General features: G+C 44.7%; 1 protein-coding gene across 4 annotated transcripts in view; it reads right to left on the bottom strand.

Moving 5' to 3' along the window:
* Positions 1-21,112, bottom strand: part of FAT1 (FAT atypical cadherin 1) — a 123,423-nt gene that overhangs the window by 1,992 nt on the left and 100,319 nt on the right. For 3 of the 4 annotated variants that reach the window (XM_045785740.2, XM_045785741.2, XM_045785742.2), the window contains exons 12-27: positions 20,738-20,891; positions 19,703-19,936; positions 18,534-18,923; positions 16,944-17,158; positions 16,556-16,693; positions 14,288-14,431; positions 13,501-13,698; positions 12,291-13,092; positions 12,026-12,157; positions 10,458-10,615; positions 9,392-9,854; positions 7,785-7,938; positions 7,522-7,632; positions 5,591-6,222; positions 4,789-4,926; positions 254-289 (exon numbers count right to left, since the gene is read on the bottom strand). In XM_045785740.2, coding sequence (XP_045641696.2) covers positions 254-289; positions 4,789-4,926; positions 5,591-6,222; positions 7,522-7,632; positions 7,785-7,938; positions 9,392-9,854; positions 10,458-10,615; positions 12,026-12,157; positions 12,291-13,092; positions 13,501-13,698; positions 14,288-14,431; positions 16,556-16,693; positions 16,944-17,158; positions 18,534-18,923; positions 19,703-19,936; positions 20,738-20,891 — 4,099 coding nt within the window. The remainder of the gene's footprint in view (positions 1-253; positions 290-4,788; positions 4,927-5,590; positions 6,223-7,521; positions 7,633-7,784; positions 7,939-9,391; positions 9,855-10,457; positions 10,616-12,025; positions 12,158-12,290; positions 13,093-13,500; positions 13,699-14,287; positions 14,432-16,555; positions 16,694-16,943; positions 17,159-18,533; positions 18,924-19,702; positions 19,937-20,737; positions 20,892-21,112) is intronic. The other variant, XM_045785744.2, reaches the window with a different exon arrangement.

The raw sequence follows: 21,112 nt of genomic DNA on the forward strand, positions 1-21,112 counted from the left end.
AAGGATCATTTTAGACTGTACATTTTTAAAAACCTCCCGATGCGGGGACGGTCCCTCCCCCTCCCCGCCCGCCCAGGATTACTGAATGCCGACACACAGGCGAGGCGACGTGTTTAGAATGCAGCACACACAGTCCGGACTTAGCTACTGCGGCATCCACGCAGCAAACCAGTGAAGCAGGTCAGCCTTGGGGTCAAATCTTTACCAGTTTTGTTTAGTGAATATCAATGAACAACTGGCATGCATAAGTCACCTCTTGATTTGCTGAGGTCAGGAGCAGCCAAAGACTCTTTTGGTGGCAGAGTAGAGAGAAAAGAAAAGATTTATAATTAAAACAGGAAGACGGCTGAAAAGGCCATCAAGACCAGTACCTAATACAATACAAACTGTGTATCAAGGCCCAGTCAGCCATGGACCATGCCGCTAAGCCATGATCTACGGAAGTCCCAAATGGCTGAGAAATGCACGTAGTGCAAATGAAATGGGACAGGGGAGGAGAGGAAAAGACTGGGATGATGAACTTTGCCAGGAAACTCAAACAAGAGTTTACTTTCTTTTCGCCTTTTTTGGCAATCTGAACCTGAAAGCACACAGTCTGGTTAGGAATAATTAAGGTCTATAGGCTCCCATACCATGTAAATTATAAGGAAATTAAATGACACTTTCATGATACCAAGCAATATGATGACACAATCCAAATACATCTAAAGCTGCGTAAGACGCACACTTTACAGCACAGTACAGCCCTCAGATGTACATCACAGTCAGACAAATTCGCCGATGTAGGGACTTGTGACTTGCTAGAAGAAACGCTCTCCAAACCTTGCCCGTTCTATGACCTGATATTCCCATTGTTCCCTTCTCCTGGGAGAGCGCGTCGCCTGCACTTACTCCTGTCCCCACCCCAGATCTGCAAGGCCACTCGCTCCTTCACAACTCCCACTGCATACGCAGAACTCCAGCACCAAGGCCGCGAAAGGAGGTGTCAGGGCCACGCTACCCTCCGCAGGCTGCTTACCTGTCTAAGCCTCAGGTTCTTATCTTTGAAAGGGGAGTGGAAATCCCTTTATTAAAAGGAGGATTCAGATAATGTAGGTCGAGTCTGAGCTCTTAGCTATCGTCATGATTCTTATTCTTGGAAAGTAGTAATCATGGTAGAAATAGGGTCACTTCAGTGCTTTTCTGAATGAAACCAATGCTTTCCATGCATTCTACAATGTTCCTGAAAACCCATGTAATAAAGAAATTTGGAACAAAGATCTGATTGATGGTTCTCTTCCAGGAATTTAAAGCTAAAAGTGAAATGAATGGTTCTAAAAAAAAAAATGAATAAGCCAGTATCTAGTCAGTGTACCTACAGAATTGTTTTTACAGTCCACTAAACGTGGTGACTTCTCAATGCAAGTGAGCATTCAACTCGAAATACAGTTTCTATTATTTTTCAATGAAGAAGATCCCATGAAAGCATTGTTTTAAGCTCTGCTTTGTTCTTAGGAAGGTACAGCCCTCGGCCTGGCCCCAAACCATCCTTCTCCACTCAATCCTGAAAACAGACCTGTCCTGCCAACACGATCCCCTACGCCGACTGCACTCCTGACGGGGTATAGAAAGGTAAATTCTAAACCCTCCTGGCGACGGGATTTAGTTTAAAAGCTACTAGGCTGTGCAATTTACATGTGATTACTCAAACTTCAGTGCATTAGTAAAGGCTGATTTAATTTAAAGTAACTTCAGGTGCTGATCAATGTCCTTTCATAGAATTTTGAACAGAGAGATAAAGCTTCATATTAATTTTCACTAAACCATATAATGAAAATAATTACTTTCTGCCATGTTCTATCATTATCCTTGATCACAGGTAATTACAAAAGCTGTGTGTCAGTGTTACTCCTATGAAGAGGACTTTAAAAAAACGTTTGGCTAGAATGACTTCTAACCTTCTGAATACTGTGCCATGTAAAGCCAAGTGGTCAAGATTCTGTAGGTCACTTCTGGCATCTATACAAAGTCACTGAGTCGCAAAAAGTTACAAAGACACAACATACATAGAGTATTTCTGCAGTGTATCTGGACTATGAATATACATACACACCCGCACAAAAGTACTCAACCCCTCAAAACCACGAACTTTTTAAATAACACTACAACAGGCAGGGGCGCCTGGGTGGCACAGCGGTTAAGCGTCTGCCTTCGGCTCAGGGCGTGATCCCGGCGTTCTGGGATCGAGCCCCACATCAGGCTCTTCTGCTATGAGCCTGCTTCTTCCTCTCCCACTCCCCCTGCTTGTGTTCCCTCTCTCGCTGGCTGTCTCTATCTCTGTCGAATAAATAAATAAAAAAAAATCTTTAAAAAAAAAACAAAAAAAACACTACAACAGGCAAAAGCACACCGTTCTAGAGGCAGTCACATGAACACAAACACAGCACACGCATTGTGACTATACCTTCTTCTTTCACCGTGTCAACGACAGCGTTGACAAGGTGTATTACAGTCACTATGGAAGCTTGTAAAAAGGTACAAAAGGAGTAAATTAGGAAAATCTTCGGTTAGAAAACAGTGCGTTAAATAGATTTCTTCATGTTATATAATTTCTACTTCCTAATTTAAAAATGTGAAAACACCTTAACACATAATATAATTATGCATGACCCCTATGCTCTTGCTATTATATATCTTAGACATTTTTCTAATCAAACTATATATGTTATTAATCAAAGGGATAAAGTAATACTGTAATTTAAGACATTTTAGCTCTAAGTTTTCTCACTTATGGATCTAGTCGTGATAAAACAATCCTTATTTTAACATCTCATGGGCAAAACACTTCTGGGTTTAATGAATTTGTACATTCCAAGAAAAATTTAGCGTTACATAATATAAAATATGTAATATAAATACAAAACTGGCTTTAATCCCGTGTATTCCCAACTCCAAATTTCTTATCTTTTTTGCAGACGGGCTAACAGCTGGGGACCTAACATACCAGCAGAGAAATGCAGACTGTCTGCCTGGCTGTTTCCCAGGTAAATTCCCTTTTATTTGTAGATCAGATTGTTTTAAAGCATTGCTGCCAAGACAAACGTGTGCGTGTGGTAAGCTGAACAATGGCCCTCCAAGATGTCCACATCTAATCCTGGGAGACGGTGAATATGTTACCATCCCTGGCAAAGGAACTGACCTGGCTGATGTGATTAAAGATCTGGAGATGGGGAGATTTTCCTAAATGGTCTGTAGGAGCCCAGTGTATTCACAAAGGTCCTTAAAAGGGCAGAATCTCTCCTAGCTGTGGGTGGAGGGAGTGAGGACTGCAGAGAGATGGCCAAGGAGAGGCAATGCTGTCTTTGCAAGAAGACGGCTTCCAGAAACTGGGAAAGGTCAGGGGGCAAAAACACAGTAGCCCTGCCAACACCTCCATGCGACCCCACTGACCTGTGGAGGGATTTCTAAACTACAGAACTATAAGATGATAAATGTACCTTGTTTTAAGCCACCACATTTGTGGTCATCGGTTATGAAAACCTCAGAAAACTAAAAATATAAGTCCAGATTCTTAATTCAGCCTTCATGGTTGATAAAAATTAAAATACAAACAAAACAACTCCTGGATCTGTTTTCTTTCTCACACTGTATTTTCCAGCAATTAACTTTCATAATTAATGGACCACAACTAAGAAGGATGTTTTGAGGAAAGGTATTAGGAAAACACTGACAAGACTCTGAAATGTATTTATGAAGAGCATTTTAGGAACCAAAATATAAATTACATAAACTTGGGCAACACGGTTTTTAAACATAATGGAAAAAAGATGATTTCTATTCTATTGGTTTAATAAGTAAAGCTATGCTCATAGACTCTGTCACTAAGTAATAAACACAGGTCTTCTCTGATCTGACACATAACCTGCTTGACATCAGCAATGAATGGAGTAAACTCATGGCCATCTTTAGTTCGGAAAAAGACTGTAATATATTACGAACTACATTATTCTGGGTTTACAAATAAATTAAATTATAAGGGGTTATTTCTTTCCACCAAATATTTGAAATGGTTAAACAAACACATTACATTTTTATACGAAAAAAAAAAAATAGTCAAGCTTAGTAATTCTGCAAAAATTTCCACTATTTTGTTACTGAATATTGCCTATTTTCTCTACTGGTATGTGTTAACATGGCAAAGGCTGGTTATTAACACAGTTTATCAACATAACTGGCATCAAAGATCCCACTGTCAAACTTTCTTCATTAGAAATATAATCGAACTTACTAGCAATCTCTTAAACTGTGCTCTCAGTCAGTACGCTCTGATCCAAATGGGAGCTGGGGCCGCAGGGGAGTTGGGGGAAGAGACAAATAAAACCTTGTAACAGCGAAGGAGCTACCGGAGCTGAACATCTCCGACTACCGCATCGCCTCCCGGGGGCAGGGGGGTGGGGGGTTAGGGAGCTGTGCTCAGGAAAGCTGCTGCAAGCTTTTCTTTTTCTTTCTTACTCCACAAAACCTCTAGAATATTTACTGTTGTGGAAAAAAAAAATCAGAAAAGATCTTCCAGTTTTCTTCCCTATTTCTGACACGCTGCAGCAGTTCAAGTACCAACCCCATTCGGGACGTCTGAAATGTGTTCACGCAGGTTGTACAAGGGGCTGTGTCCCGACGGTCCTGAGTGGGACGCGAACACAGTCGGAGGTTCCACAAGGGCCCCGGGCACACCCGCGACATTCCACACACCACGCCCCGCCAACAGCATGGCAAGCCAGCCAGCACGGCGTTTCAAAACTCTTCACTCACCATTGTCATCGCACGACTCGGACTGGAAGGAGCTGAGGGACTGCACCTCCGACAGGCTTTCCCGGGCGCTGTATGGATGTGAAGGCTTTTCCTCCAGGGGTTTCTTGGAGAGACAGGGATCGAGATCCACTACTTTAGCTGAAAGGAAGAGATGACGGCGGTCAGCCCTGTGAGGGCAAGGGCTCTGGCTGGTTCGCCGCTGTGCCCTCACACAAAGCAAGCAGCAAACCCTGCCTGAGCCTCACTGACTACGGGAACCCCTGAGAGAAAAAGGGAGAAGCCCAAAAACCTACAAACCTGCAAGTATTCTTGCAGATTCACAGAACAGAAAAATTCTCAATAAACCTGCTTGTGGAGCTCATTAGAACAGTATAGGGAACTAAACTTCCTCTTAAAAAGGTGCCTATAGCCATTTTTAAAGCATCAAAAGATAGGTCAGGCTGCTACCGTAAATACTACCATTTCTGACTGTATTTTAAACAAATCCTATCCTGCAAATGCCCTTGTCGTAGAAAGCCCCCAAATCCTAATCGAGAGCCCATATCCATTCTAAAAATGAAATTCTCTCTCCTGACAATTAGCATGAACAGGACTAGATTTAGGTCCTTGGTTCACGGAACAACACAGCACGGTGCTAAGGCAAGGACTACACGTCATCCCCAAGGGTCCTCGCAGTGCGAGCCTACTTGGCGCTGCGAGAGGCTCCGCAACGTGACGGGACCCACCAGCAGCTCTGGCAGACTTTACAAGGTCACCGTTCAGCTCAGAGACATTTTTCGCAGAGACAAAGGGCCACTCTTACTATCGTAGTCGAAGTCCCAGCTGGGCTTCTGTATGGAGTCGCTGTCCGAAGGGGAGTTTGAAGGCGGCGGGGGAGGCAGGTTCGGGGCCACACTGCAGACGGCCACGGCTTTCCGGTGTCCGTGCACAGACTCGGGGTTAAAGGTGCTGAACTCTGGATGCTCCGGGATGGCAGACCCTTCGAAGGAATTGCGGTCCAGGTTGTTCCTGGAGTCGCTTGGAATGCTTGGAGTGTAGGAGATAGGACGGACGGGCACCTGGGGTGGTACGTCTGAGTAAATGTTCTTATTGAGCTTTGCATCGAAATACGGTCTTTGCAGGAAAGCGGCGGTGGGTCCCAAGTGCTTGTCTTCAGGTTCAGCCTGGTGTTTTTTCTTCCGACTGATCATCTTGCGGCAGAGGACAAACACCATCACCAGTAAAAATATCCCCATTATGAAGACGAGAATGCCTACGCCCTCGGCCAGTCCGATGTTCCACGGAGTGGACACGTACTGATTGGGCGTGGCGTCCTCACAGTGTCTGCCCCTGTAGTCACGGCTGCAGTTGCAGTGATAGGAGCCATGCGTGTTCTCACACAGCGCCCCGTTCCGGCAGGGGCTGGCGGCACACTCGTCAACGTCACTCTGACACCTGCCAAGAATGAGGACAGACACTTGCCATGCACGTCAGACTAGGCCAGGCCTGTAGCTCCCGGAGACCCGGGACCGAACCCAAACAACACAGAGTACGTACCACCAAAAACACACTACCAACAACAGTTAATTATAACAAACAACCTCTCGTTGTAATTAAATCACATGAGTCTATACTGGGTACATGGGGGAGATAAGCGTTACTTCACACTGTATTTAACTGTCATTTTTCTAAGATGTCACAGGTGACTAAACCACTCACGGGCTAAGCAGTCTGTGTCTGATTCCCTTTGTTCAGAATGTGCATTTTGATAAATGGGATGTTGGAAACTGTTCTAACAGGCTACCTTAAATTTCTAAGAAAGTCTTCCTGTTTGAAAGAGGACAGTTGCATAAAACATATCAAAGGTTAGAAAACTGTTTTCCATTTTAAAGCGTTTTCTGCTGAAAACCTCCCACAGCCCCTCACCTGACGGAACATTCCAGGAGGCTCCATCCCCTCTGCCTTTCCAAACGGGTGCCCTGTGCAGATGTGCCCCACACCTCTCAAACCCTCCCTCCTTTAATAAAATGTATCTCAAATGTCATTCAACATTTTGAGACATCTTTGTCAAATATATTAAGTATTAATTGACTGGAATCAGGAAAGCCAACTAAGACCATGTGCCTGACAGCAGAATTCAAGACTCTAACCACCGCCCAAGCAAAAGTACAGGCAGGTACCTACACGCAGCTCACGCTCAGAGCCTTCACCCAAGGCCGATCGTGAACACCTGGGTGAGGCAGACGGCACTGAGAAATAACATGCAAGGAGTCACTCTGAAAACTGAACTAGTGAACAGGGATCTGGAAACTAAAAAACCCACCTCTTTCAGGGTCTACCACAAGCACCTCTGTGCCTCATTTGCGCCCCCCCCCCCCCCAAAAACAGCCACTAAATGCTAGATAAATGTTAGGTACGGCATATTCTGAAGAGAGGTCACTGTCATCCCACTCAAAAGGCAGGTAACAACTCCATGTGTATCTGCCTTAATAAAATCATCATTCCACAAACATGTCCTGCCTGCAAGAACCCTGTTTATAAATATCTCTGAAGTACAGAGGTATTTTCAAGCACTACATTGTATTTACCTGCCCAGTATTTTAAAGAATGCAAGAATAAACTCTACAAAGACCTAAGGGTGGGGAACATGAAATTCTAAAGCAATGTCGCCAAAATGAATGAAGTTCTGTTGCATCTGCGAATTGATGTGACAAGACAGAGGTGCAAATACAAATGTCGGAAGAAGCCAGTTACCTTTCTCCCCTAAAACCCGAATCGCACTGACACACAGCACCATCCAAACTGTCGAAACACGTTCCACCATTTTTACAGGGCTCATCTTTGCAGTAGGGGCTAAGCTGGCACCTGGAGGAAGAGGGGGAAGGAGGCATCAACATCACACTTATACCGCAAAGGAGTACAGCACAACAGAGAACAAATGTAATCCTATATATAAAACGTAGGCATTGTAAGAAGTTTCATCCTTCCACTGTGAGCAGTAAGAGGGCTCCACCGACCTCTGACCGGTATATAATCCTCTGCAGTGACACACAAAGTCCCCGTTGTCCGCGATGCACGTGCCACCGTAAAGACACGGGTTGGAGGAACACGGGTTGACGCTCAGCTCACAGTATGTCCCTATGTACAAGGCGCTGCATTTACAGTAGTAACCTGCAGGAGCAAAAGGGAACAAAAAAGTCCAATCATTCAGTAGCTCAAAAAAATCTATCTTACTATAATATTGGTTTTCACTTTTAAGAGAAGCCTTTGTTGTCTGAGACCCGTAGAAGTTAGTACAATTCCTGTTCCGTCTGGGTACGATGTCATCTCTATCTTCCACTGCTGGTATAACCAAAGCAACAGAGCTGAAGACAGAACTCATACTGAGCTTGAGTTAATCACAATTTATGTAAGTTACTGGGCCAAGCATAAAGAGCGGGGAAAACTGTCCTGTCCTTGAGTGACCATGCAGACGGACATTTACTACCAAACATCCCCACTTATGTGCAGATCCCAAATCTTTAAATGTGAAAGCATTTGGAAGACTATGAACTACCATCGAGAAAAGGTGAATCAAATGTGTCCAAAGGAGCATAAAGAATGCCAGACTCTTGCAAAGACTGTGACGTGGGACAGACCGTGTGGTTGAGTTTTAATTCTGTCTTTGGGAAAGCTAGCAGGACGGCACTTCCCCGCTGCCTCTGAAGGTGGGCACGGCCGTGGGAGTTTCCTTAGCCGAACACGTGGTACTGAGCTAGAAGCTTTATGAGCCTGTTTGTGGTGCCACGTTCCCGCCCTCCTGCTGCTACAGGGATGGTGGTCGCACATTTCTAGAAAATGCTTCTCTCGGTCTCATGCCCCAGTCAACGAGGACGGCGTCCATGCTGACCTGACTTGGACATGGAGTATGAGCACAGGATGAACTTTCATGCAGAGTATTACCGTGGGGACAACCTGGCCTGTTCTTTGCGTAGAGTAGGCACAAACACTTCCCAAAGAAAATAACACAAAGCCAGATCCTTAGAAATCCCACTGAAGTGCTACTTGGATTTTTGCTCTATTCATTACAAAAAGCTCTACTGATCAGGCACCGTGACTGTCCTTTCACAGCATGTGGCACTGGCAAGGGAACAAACAGGGCCAGGTTAACAAAAGCCACGCAGTCCTGTACTACGCTGAGGCTTCCGGACAGGACTGGCACTTCAGGAGGGTTCGGGGCATTCTGGAAAACCAAACCCCATCTGTAGCAAGACTAGCAGTCCCTAGGTGCTGAGCCATCAGATGGAAGGGGCCCTCAAGAAGGACTGAGCATACAGTTCTGAGTCCTGCTGGGTCAACGCCAATGTGGTTGCAAGAATGTGCAAAACACACATACACAAGGAAGAGGAGTGCAAGTCAGCTGTGGTTCACCACTGGTTCCTGGTGCAGAATGAGGAGGTCCTGCAGCCTGACCGTGGGGAAGACTCCTGAGTCAAGCCCTGCGATGGTATCACCCGACACCAACACGGACTGCAGGATCGGACACTATCGTGTGAATGGAAGGGGAGAACACAAAGCCGAGGGGCTTCTCAAGCGTCTCCGCGTGAACCACTGTGAAGACGAGCAGCAAGGTGATGAGGCCTACCTCCAGTAGGGGACGGGTGGCAAACACCTCCGTTCTGGCAAGGGCTGCTGGAGCAGTCTTCGGTAGCGGTCAGGAAGCACCCGGGAGACACGTCCACCCATTCCTCGATGTGCGCGTAGCTTCTCGGTTTGTTATTTAGAGGGAGCTCCTGCCCATTCAAATAAATGGAGTCCATACAGCCCCTGAAACCGTTCCCGACTTGGGGGCTTCTCCCGTGCCTGCCGCCTTGCTGACGGATATGGCCACCGAAAAACACATGGTTATCCAGGTTTAGGGTTTTCAGGGTCCCGGGAGCTGTGCCCGACGCAGTGTGAACTTGGTCTAGAACCAGCCGAGCATAGTTTCCGTTCACTTCTAGAGACACGGCATGCCACAGCCCATCGTGGACTTGAATGCTCTGAACAGACACGATGCCAGGCCCACTTCCACAGTCAAATTTGTACTGTAGCCTTCCATTATGAATCTGTGATAAAGACAGTTACCGCCCAATTACTCTCACGGGATCCTCAGTGAGGAACTCTGACCACACGTCCAAAGGAGAGGTGCGCTTAGCGACTGCACTGGAGCGCGGCAGAACACACGCTCGCCCATCACTGCACACAGTGCCCACGGACCCGACACAGGCTGGAGGCCAGCTGCACCTCCAAAAAACATCATGGAAATCACCCACAATTACTGTTCACTGAAATAACAACCAAAAATAGCATCAGGTAAAATCAAAAGTGAATCATGCATTAAAAAAAAAAAAAAGAAAATTACCCCTTATAAGCACTTATGAATGCTCTCTATAAACTCTCCATATAACATTAATAAGATGTATTACCACTTCGAGTTTGAATGTTAACTGTCACATGACCTAAAAGAGGTGTGAGAAACAAGTCAATCTCTACACTACGGCAGAGCCTAAAGGGCTTTTTAGCCCCAAAGTCTAAAACTTACAGAGATCAGGGCACTACTGAAGTGTGGAATAAAGCCATTTCCCTTGATTTTTTTTTTTTTCTCAAAAATGGACATGAACATAAAACGGAATTTGGTATTTTTCAAGTCTTCAGGTACAAAAACGTACCTCCAAGATGCTGTAGTCGGTCCCGCGTGCGTACATCACAACTGCGTGAGCCGAGTACGTCCGGAGCCTCATGGTCAGCTTCATCTCCAGTTTGTTTTCATTTTCCATCAGACGGTATTTCACAAAGCTGTTTCCAGTAAATGTCACAGAAGAAGTCCCTGTGAATCACAGAGGAGAACATAAATCGGGACCAAGCTGAAGCGTACATATGAAAGTGAGACTTCCCCCCAGTACTGATCCAAGTTTTTATTTAAGGTTGCAACATTATAAAATTCAATTCAATGGAAAATATCTATGTGCTTTAATAAAAAGCACAGCATAACTGGATTTTCTTTTGGAAGAGAACTGGACTACTGTATCAGAGAGAAATGGATTCTAAAACAATGAAAGATCTAAATATAAAAATGTTCAATATAAAATTATTAGAAGACCATTGAGAAAAATATTTACACAGCCTCAGGTGGTTTGGGCAAACTTTTCAAGCAAAAATATATTCCCTAGTCTCCAAAAATGATGAAAATAGTATCACTCTCCAGAGGTGGAAATGGTTATGTAAAATTACACAGAACCGACAAAAATTAAATTTCAAAATGACAAGAAATACAAATCAAAACACCAGTAATAGTGGGATGGAGATAACGCTCACACTCACAGCACACAGAATGTTCTGAGAATGTTCTGCACACTGAAAACAAGAAACAGACAAACAACTGGAACAAGCAAGCAGATACGAACAGGCCAGTCCAAGAGAGGAAATGCTGGTAGGAATGAATAAAACTTCCACAAGAAGCTGGAGCAATGCAAACTAAAATAACTAGGTATCACTTCATGCCCACTGCGTGGGGGAATTTGTTTTTTAATTGAGAACCTTATATTGGCAAGAGAACGGGGAGTGAGGCAGCCGCACCTGACTGCAAGAAAGGGACGGGTATAACTTTCTGGGAGGCTAACATAACGGTATGTTCAGAAATTAACAATGTAGTTAATCTTTGACACAGTAAATCCTAGCTTTAGAAAGCACCAATAAATAAGGGTATAATTAACATACGGTGTTTTATTAGTTTCAGGAGTACCACGGAATGACTCAACAATCCGGTCTATTCCTCAGTGCCTCAGCATGATGAAGTGTAGAAAAGGATTCGTTTTTAACACAAGAAGACACCTTTACAACCTCAAGCTCTATAAATAAGGATGATGTTGACTAAGCCACGGTACAGCCGCTCAGAAGCATTAGGTTTACAGGCACGGACTTGGGGAAAGTAAGCAGCAGACTCCGTGAGATGTGGTAACTTTTTAGTCTTCTTTTTGGTGAAGAGAATGTGGGAATGTGTACATATGGGCTGTGTGTTGCCATGAGCACCGTCACAGAGAAGGAAGAGCGTCACGAGTGATGCAGGGCTGAGCTGTTACAAAGAAGAAGGAAAAGGGACTACTGCTCTCGATTCTTTGCAAGCTTGACTTGTAATAAATACGCTGTACATCTGTCAACTCCAATAAAGAAAACGATGGCAAGAAACAATGAAAGTGACTTTTAAAAGCAGAAGCGTGCTTCATCACTGAACTCTCACCTGGGCACTGACCGAACTTGCCACCCGGGCAGACGCAGGTGTACCTGTCCTCTCCGGGATCAGTGACGCACTCAGATCCCTCAGGGCACGGACTGTCTTCACATCCGTGATGGACAAGTGGGCATTTTCCCTCTTTGTTTAAAAAAAAAAAAAAAAAAAGAGGGAAGGGAAAAGCTAATTAACAGGAATTTCAAGACAATGATCGTTACTGTGTAGGCTTCAAAGGCTGCACGTGAAATGATCTGCTTTCATCTACGTGTGTTACCTTTGCAGAGACACACGGCTGCCCTGTGGTGGCGCGGGGTCACAAAACTCAGTCTGGCCGTGCTGTGCGTTGACATAACGTTTTCATCCACGGTTACCTTCTCGTCACAGAATTTCCACGGGCAATCCAGTCCTGCACAGAGCTTCTGGAAGACATCCAGTATCCTAACACCAATGATATCCTCAATATCGGTCACGGAGGAATTAACCTTGTGCAGGAATTGTTTGGTTGAACCCTGGGCACTACCTGATTTCTCTACGAAAAGCAAGACATCCAGATGTGGCTGAGGTTCAGAGGGCTGCAGACTGACGATCTGTATGTCGCTCCTCCTCACACCCAAGATGTTCCGTAGAGCCCGCTGGAAGTTGCGCCAGTAGTCACCAACAAACTCTTCCGGGGTGAGGTTGGCGAAGCGGACAGCAATGGTGTGGTTCAGCATCTCTTGGGTTATCTGTCGGATGTGCACGGTGATGTCCGCCACCGTCGTAAATTTCCCATCGGTGACGCTGACGTTGAGAAGGTACTGCCCTACGTCTAGCTTTTTGTGGGCTATCAGCTTACCCCCGGTGCTGGAAACAGAGAAGAGCTGGTCCATTTGGGGATCCAGACTGTAGGTTAAAGTGTCATACACGTCTTGGTCTGTTGCATGAATCTTCCCAATGACGCCCCCTGAGTATTCCTCTCCAAAAGCAGTGATGAAAATCTCTAGTGGTAAGATTGCAGGGGGATAGATGCTCTCCTCAATGATCCTGATGTCAATATATGTCAAAGATGACAACGGAGGCTTTCCATTATCTGCCACCTGTGAGAAAATTAAAGAAAAAAAAAAACACCTTTGTCTATGTCATTGTTTACAACTTCTTAATAAAAATATATTTACATTGTTCACGTTTTAAAAAATTACCAATTGCTAGATACTTATTTCTCCATAAGAAGCCTGTCAAGGAAAAGAATAAATACTTCTTCATAGCCCTTCGCTAACTCATATAAAGGTTGGCTCCATCAAGGTCTATGATAAACAAATGAATAAATGAGACCCCTCAAAGTGCACTGGGATAAAAACGAAAGGTATGGCAAAAAACAAAAAGGAAGACCACAATTCTATTCATTTTGTTTTCTCATGAAATGTAAGCTGTTTACATACAAGAAGACAGCCACCAAAGGAGCTCTCCTCTAGGAATCCACAATAAAATCATAAAGACGTTCATACCTTAACATGCAGTAGGTAATGATCTTTCACCTTCCTCTTTATGGCAGCTGACGTCAGGAGGACGCCCTGCTGGTTCACTTCGAAGGCCCCGTCGTCATTCCCACTCACAACAGTGAAGAAGAAGGGGGGGCCGTTGTGCGAGGAGTCCTTGTCGCTCACGACCAGCTGCAGTACGCTGAAACCCACCGGCTTATTTTCCTGCAGGGTTCAAGAAGCAAAACACACACGACTTTCAACCAAACCAAATCTACACAGTAAGAGACACAGGCAGGTTTTCAACAACGTGAATGAAGTATGCACAAAACAAAGCTTTGCTGTGTTCCATTGGACAGTAGAGAAAGAAGAGGTGGTAGGGGTGGGGGAGCAGTGATGGGGAGGAGAAAGGGGTGAAGGGGAAAGTTGGGGGCTTGGAAAGGGCACATGTAAGAGAAGATGCACAGGGAGCGGCAGTGCGAGAGGGATGGCGTGCGGGAGGAGGAAAAGGGAAGAGGTGATTAGATTCTCTGATGCCACTCAAACACAGGACAGCAGAAAAGCAGATGAAGGATTAAGCCAGTGAGACCGTCTTAAAAAGCAAAGCACAAAAAGGAGAGAGAAAAGCTTGGCTGTATCTTGAAAATGCTCATCTCTTAGTATTGATGGACTCAGTTTGCTCTTTCCATTTTTCTAAAAAGCAGTCTTTGGAAAAGAAAGGTATTTCAAACGAACAACTGAAGTCAATAGAAGAGCTCATTTCAAAAGGAATGTGTTCGATGAACCCTTGGGCACCCCCCCCCCCCAAGATTACCTGGATAATGACACTGTAGTTTCCCTTGGAGAAGACTGGAGCGTTGTCGTTGACATCGGACACGTCGATGTTCACGGTAGTCGTGTTGACCCTGGGCGGACTGCCGTTATCAGACGCCTGAACGGTGAGTGTGTAACCTGAAATCTTTTCAGACACAAGACAAAGAGAACACATGTCCACTTCACACAGGGTTTCGTCAGAAGCAGACTGACAGCCTGGAAGGGCAGATCTGAGGAACAGTCCTCACGTCTGGTGTCTGGTATGTGGGCAATTTCCCAACCTACAAACAAGCACGCTGCAAATATGGAACGTATGCGCTCAACAGAAAGTTACCAATGGTGGCTGGATTCTCTAGACTCTCTCTCTAGACATACTCATTCCATGAAAGCATTCTCACTTTAAATACTTGCAGATTAATGGAAATTATGACAGAGAAGTAGTACAAACAATGAGAAAAATGTTAACAGGGCTCGAAGGCTGTTGCTTTCGTAGTAACAGGGATGGCAGCTTTCTCTAAGGCCCCGATGGGACTGTCAGCCGGAAGCCGAGGAGTGGTCTTCCAGCCCCCAGTGCTTCCTCATCTTTAACGTCTCAAGACACTCCAGATCACCTTCCCCCCTCACTTCTACTCAGATCATAGTCAGCTGTCCAAACCCCTCAGGATGCGTTCTTCGTGACCCCCACACAAAGGAAACTGCATCGTTTGACGGCAGTCCCCTGTGAAGCTCTCTCCTCCAGGAGGAGAGGTGGAAGATGCCAGAAAGTGAGCTAAATCCCAGAGTATGTTCTGCAGAACATGAGTCCTGCAAGATGTTCCAGTGGAAAAGGGCAAACGGCTTGGGACACACCCCACGCCGTCACACCGGACAGCAGTGCGTTAAAGGGGCTGACGAGCGCATCAGTCACACACTCCATTTTGTTCGGCCAGCAGCACGGCAGCCTTAAGCCCCCCAGTCGTGCCTCCTAAGCTCTTGCAAAGTGCCTGCTCAAAAGTAACAGCTCGCAAAAGGAATGGAAGAACTGAGACTGGAATGAGGTAGCTCAGCACCATCTCCCCAAATTCCTCTCATCGCAGCTTTACCCATTAGTGTTCTGAAACTACACTGTTATCACCACTGTCCTTTCAGTTCACTTCTGGACTTCGTGACCTCTCCAGGCAGCTCCCTGAGCGCGAGTGTGTGAGTGGAGGGACAGAGGTGCAGCCCGGCTTTCCTCTCTCGGGCTGCTCACGTTTGTCCGTCTCCCTCAGACCGCCTCTACCATCAGCTCCAGAGGCCTGTGCCGTATCCATATTTCCAGCTTTCAAGTCCCTAAAGTCTGAGTACAATCTCCAAATACTGGCTGAAAAATTTTCCTCGCACACACCACTCTCCTCTAAAACGCAATGCATCAAACCCCACAGAGACCACCACCTGCCCCAGGGCAGAGCCGATGGCCTCACGATGCCCTGGCCCCCTCGGAGGGCTGTCCCCAGCCACAGCCAGCCGGGAGCGTGCCCATATCTCAGACGCCAACTGCTTCCTATGCAGGGCCCTATCTGAGCCTTGCGGACTCCGATTTCTCCTTCACGAAGTCTCTGCGTTTGTCTTCTCGCTCACTCGTCACGGCACCGCCCAGCCGGCTCTTGTTGCCTCACGGCACAGTGACAGGCGCTGGTCTGCCCACCTTGCCGGCGGCTCACTACGCTGGCCACCGCTCACACCTCCGACGGCACCCACCCTCCCACCGACCTGCCTGGGAGAGTTACACCCAAGCTCGCAACTGCTCACTCACTCCGGGCGGCCTGCAGCATCCGGCCTGGGCCTCTGATCTGTTCCTCGCACACCTTTCTACCGTGTGCCTCACTTCTGGGTAGGATTCCTCGAATACAACCCAAGACAATCACCTAAATGTATACCACGTCCTCCTTTCCCACGCCTCTGTTCCTCATGGGGACTCCCCTTCTCTCAACGACTATGGTTTTCTGACTCTCTGCTACTATTGAAAACCTAGTAAGGAGCTCCATGAAGTGCCTCCAAACACTGGAGCCCAGAGTAGTTTCCTCCTGAAGATAAACTTTTATTACCCAAACTTCTATCTGTATGAAACACGTCTCTCATATTCTTGAGATTTTCCTACTGGAACTGCTTTTCAAGTGTTTGTACCTTGCCTGAACAGGCTGGGTCTACCCTTCTGGTACTTCCCATCGTGTGACAGATGTGAGCACAGAAACTTCTATGTACTGTGTTGGTAATTTGTAAGCAATGTAAGCCAAACGTTTGCACGTACCGTTTCCCGGTCTAGAAGCTTGGTCACTTTCACTTCTCCCCTGGTAGGGTCAATTGTAAATGGACTTCCTTGGTTACCGTCTATAATTGAATAGCGGATGTGGCTGTTTGAAGGTCCATCGGCGTCATCAGCCATAACCTAGAAAACATGAGACATTAGGAGACGGCTGAGGAAGGGGTGGGAGTCTACTAAGCCGATTTCTGATATCAACAGCTAGCCGTTATACGGCAGTAATTTGTAACAGAGTCAGTAATCGGTTGGGATAAGAAAGACATTTCCACATCTTCCCATTATTTTCGAGTAAGGCCACAACAAAAACTGGATTGATCCCCCTGAAATTTCCTGCAAAGATCCAGAAGAAGAACACGGTAGGGGAGAAAATACACACCGTGATGACAGACTGCTCGAGAAGGGCATCCTCACTGATCACTGCCGTGTAGGTGTCCTGGCTGAACACAGGGGAGTTGTCGTTGATGTCAGTCACGTTAATGCTCACAGTTGCAACATCACTTAATGAAGGCGTGCCTCCGTCCGCGGCCTCGACAGTCAGGTAATATTCACGAGAGCTTTCATAATCCAGATTCTCAATGACGAATATGGCCCCTGGATGGAAAAGCAAAGTGACTTCCAGGACTTTTAATGCCACTACTTCCTCCTCCTCCTGTGACGGAAACACACTTCTAAACCATTTCTGCTTCAAAAGTTTGCTTATTTATGTGGGTTTTCTAATTTTTTATTCAGCGATTACAAATTATGAATTTGCCCATCCCTGGATCCTTATTTCTCTGTGATATTTAAATTGCTTCCGCGGTCAACACTACCCACATCCCACTAGAAAAATTATATTTCTTCTCTCTTCCAAACCACAGTTTACTACAGATATCCCTCTAATAACACAAAAGGAAACAGAAGAATTCTACTCTTTGGCTTTTATTTTCCTTTCCCTTCTCATTGCTTTTCTTTTATAGAAATGTATTTTTTTTTAAGATTTTATTTATTTATTCGACAGGATAGAGACAGCCAGCGAGAGAGAGAACACAAGCAGGGGGAGTGGGAGAGGAAGAAGCAGGCTCACAGTGGAGGAGCCTGATGTGGGGCTGGATCCCAGAACTCCAGGATCACACCCTGAGCCGAAGGCAGACGCTTAACCGCTGTGCCACTCAGGCGCCCCAGAAATATACTTTTTTAAAAATACATATCTCCAGAATAATTATTTACATCCTGTCACTAAAAAAGAATCCCTTTTTAACAATTCCTTTAACACCCTTCTTTATAATCCACCCTATAAAGGAGCCCTAGAAATAGTAATTCTATGATATGCATTAAAAGTGTTTTAAAATAGCATCATCACATGCCTACTCTTCATCTGAAATAGTCACACACAAACATGTTGTGAATGGAGTGACTTTTTACAAGGTTCGAAGACTTACAGCTGTTTTAGACGACAGGTTAACAAGACAACAGAAGTGTTTACGCACCAAGAGTCAATACCTCCTACGACTCTTGACCTTGTCGATAGCCATTCAGTTTGATGCAGAGTATGTCCCTATTCTATATAACGAGCATAATGAAGACGTCAATTTTAATGAATTATCAGACGCCCCCTACAGAAACTAAGATCAAGGAGGTCGAAACCACTGTTTGGCTGAAGCAGCTACTTTCGTGTGGGCTCAATATGGGTGTGAACAAGGAGCCATTACGCAAGGTCCTCTTCCATCGTCCACTCTTCATCTTTACTTATTTACTACACCTGACATCTTGACTGCATTACTAGAGTGTGATACTTTAATTTTCCGCTTAAAGTTCTAAACCACTTTGAATCCCACTTAAAGTAACAACACAAAGAAAGCTCGAGTTTTATCTTATTAGAGTAGCTACTGCCGATTTCTGATCTGTCGCTGTGAATCAGGTCAGGTGCTGGGCAACGTAGCCTCGGGGGCAGAATAGAGGGCGTCCTCTCATTCACAGCGTAGGTTACCTGTTCTAGAATCGATGCTGAATTTCCCATGTTCGTTTCCGCTCATTATCGAGTAGGTGATTTCTGCATTTGCTTCGATATCCCGACTGGCCGCATACACCTGAAGAACTTCCGTTCCGATGAGAACGTCCTCAGACACGGTGGCACCATATTCACGGTATTCAAACACAGGTGGGTTGTCATTTATGTCCAACACTGACACGACGACAGTGCCCGTGGCAGTCAACCTCCTTGGCAAACCTTGATCTATAGCTTTCAGAGTCAGGCTGTACACTGCCTGCTGTTCTCTATCCAAGGGCTTCTCTAACTGAATGATTCCAGATAACTCATTAATGGAGAACTGCCCATCAGCAGAGTTAATCAGTGAGTAGGAGATCTTCCGATTCAGTCCTGGTGACACACGACATCATGTCAGATTGTTTTGTTTTGAGAAATTTAAACAAATTATTTTTTTGAGAAAACATTATTTAGATGTTCTTATGACTCTCATCTTTAAAAAGCAAATGTTTTCATTAACAATTTACTAACTTAAATAAGATTTCATAGTTATCTGGCTTTTTAACAGGAATGTATGCTAGAACACCCAGCAGCTCTTTTACAATGAAGTCTATTAGTCCGTGTCAAAGGTCTGAAAAGTGACATTTTTGTTATTGCTCTAATTCTTCAGTACCAGGATGACTCAAGAAATTATTTTTATTCTCTGCTATGGAAATGTCATAAGTAAGTATCCTAGAGGATTATACTCTCCATAAAAATTGTGAAAGGTCTGTAATACTACACCAATGTAACATTTGCTTCTGTTCTATTTCCACATTAAAATCTCTATGTCACTAATGGTTTATTTACAAAATAACACTTCACTTAATTCAAATGGATATGAAAATCAGTTAATATAGTCACTAACCATAATTTTAGGGACACCACAGATGTCTTACAATAGTAAGTACATGGGGCACAATTTTGGGACTTCAAATATTCATTAAAAATGAAGTCATTATTCTAAAGGTTTCATTCCACTTTTAATGCTGAGAAATTAATATAACAATGAGTTATTCGATAAGCCTAAGGTAAGATAAGTTAAAGAGACTGAATTGGGGATGTGTTTTGCACAGAGGTTCCTACGATCTTCAAGCATGGCTTCAAGGCAAAAAGCATCAGCCAGACCGTACCTGAGTCTGCGTCAGTGGCCTGCACCCTGGTCAGCAGCGTCCCAGGCTCGGTGTTCTCAAACACAGTGATGGTGTACGGGTCGGCGGAGAATTCAGGGGCATTATCATTCACGTCTTCCAACGTGAGCACAAGAGTAGCTTGACAGGATCTCCCCCCTCCGTCTGTGGCCTTGACCAGAAGGTTATAAACTGCTTGCTCCTCACGATCAAGAGGGGCTGATGTTTTCAGTTCACCTAAAAACAAACAAACATACATGGATTCACTTGAAATGTAAGATGTGACCTGCAAACGCTTATTATTTCTTCCCCTTTTCTCCGAGGATGACAGAATCGGGGGGCCACAGCTGTATCAGTGACAGGCGTCAACAGCTGCGGGGCCCAGTGAGAGCCAGGCTTCCAGACCCCGCCGGCTGTCAGCTCTTCAAGTCACGAAGACTTCGAGGCTAGGGCCTCTCAGATTATATCTAATGTCACAAAAACAGGAGAGAGAGAGAGGGAAAAAAAGTGCTACCTAATTTACCAAATTTAACATATTTTTAAATTGACTCATAGCCTCATATGTTTGCAATTAGTTCTGGGGGTGGAGCTGCCAGAAAACTGTAATTCTAACAAAATATAAACTATAAGAGGAAAAACAATCTTAAAGATTTAAATACAAACAGAATACTATTACTCATTTTAAGGAGTATGCTGAATTAATTTATGCCCATGAATTGAAGAAAACAAACTATATACAAAATGGATGAAGCAGAAAGTTTGAGATATACTTACATTTCTGAACAATTTTAAAAAAAAGCTGATATTAACCTAAATTTTAAATCCTTGGTTCAAGGAGTAGGTCATGTTTGTTTGTTTTTTAATCTCACCCCAAATTTTATACAGCAAAGTGCTGTGTAGATTTCTAAAAGATGCCAATTTTGTAGTATCAGAGTAAATTTTATAGGAACAAAACCTAGTTTCAAAATTTATGTCACATATATGATATGACTTTATGGGGACACAGTTAATTTTAAGTGCCCCGAGCCCCATCTTTACCTGTGTCTGGGTTTAGTCTGAATTTTTCTGCACCTGGACCAAGCAATGTGTAAGTAATCTCGGCGTTGGAGCGGATGTCTGCATCTGTAGCAGACACCTGCAGGATCAGCTTCCCAGGAGAGGCATCTTCTGGAACCGTGTCCGAGTATAAAGTCTACAAAGATTTTAAGCAATATCGTGAATATAAAACATTAGGGGTTAACACGACTGCCAAGGGAATAACAGGAAAAAAAAATCATTTAACTCTGATCACAGAAAACATGGGAAATGATGGAATTTAAAATCCAAGGAGCTCTGAAAACTATTTTTCTTATAAAATATATTTAAAACAAAACGGAGTCACGTAACAGGTAACGACTCCTCTGTATCACTGAA

Source organism: Ursus americanus, chromosome 27 (genome assembly GCF_024610735.1).
Source record: "Ursus americanus isolate L20-20 chromosome 27, mUrsAme1.1.p, whole genome shotgun sequence".
Classification (NCBI taxonomy): Eukaryota; Metazoa; Chordata; class Mammalia; order Carnivora; family Ursidae; genus Ursus; species Ursus americanus.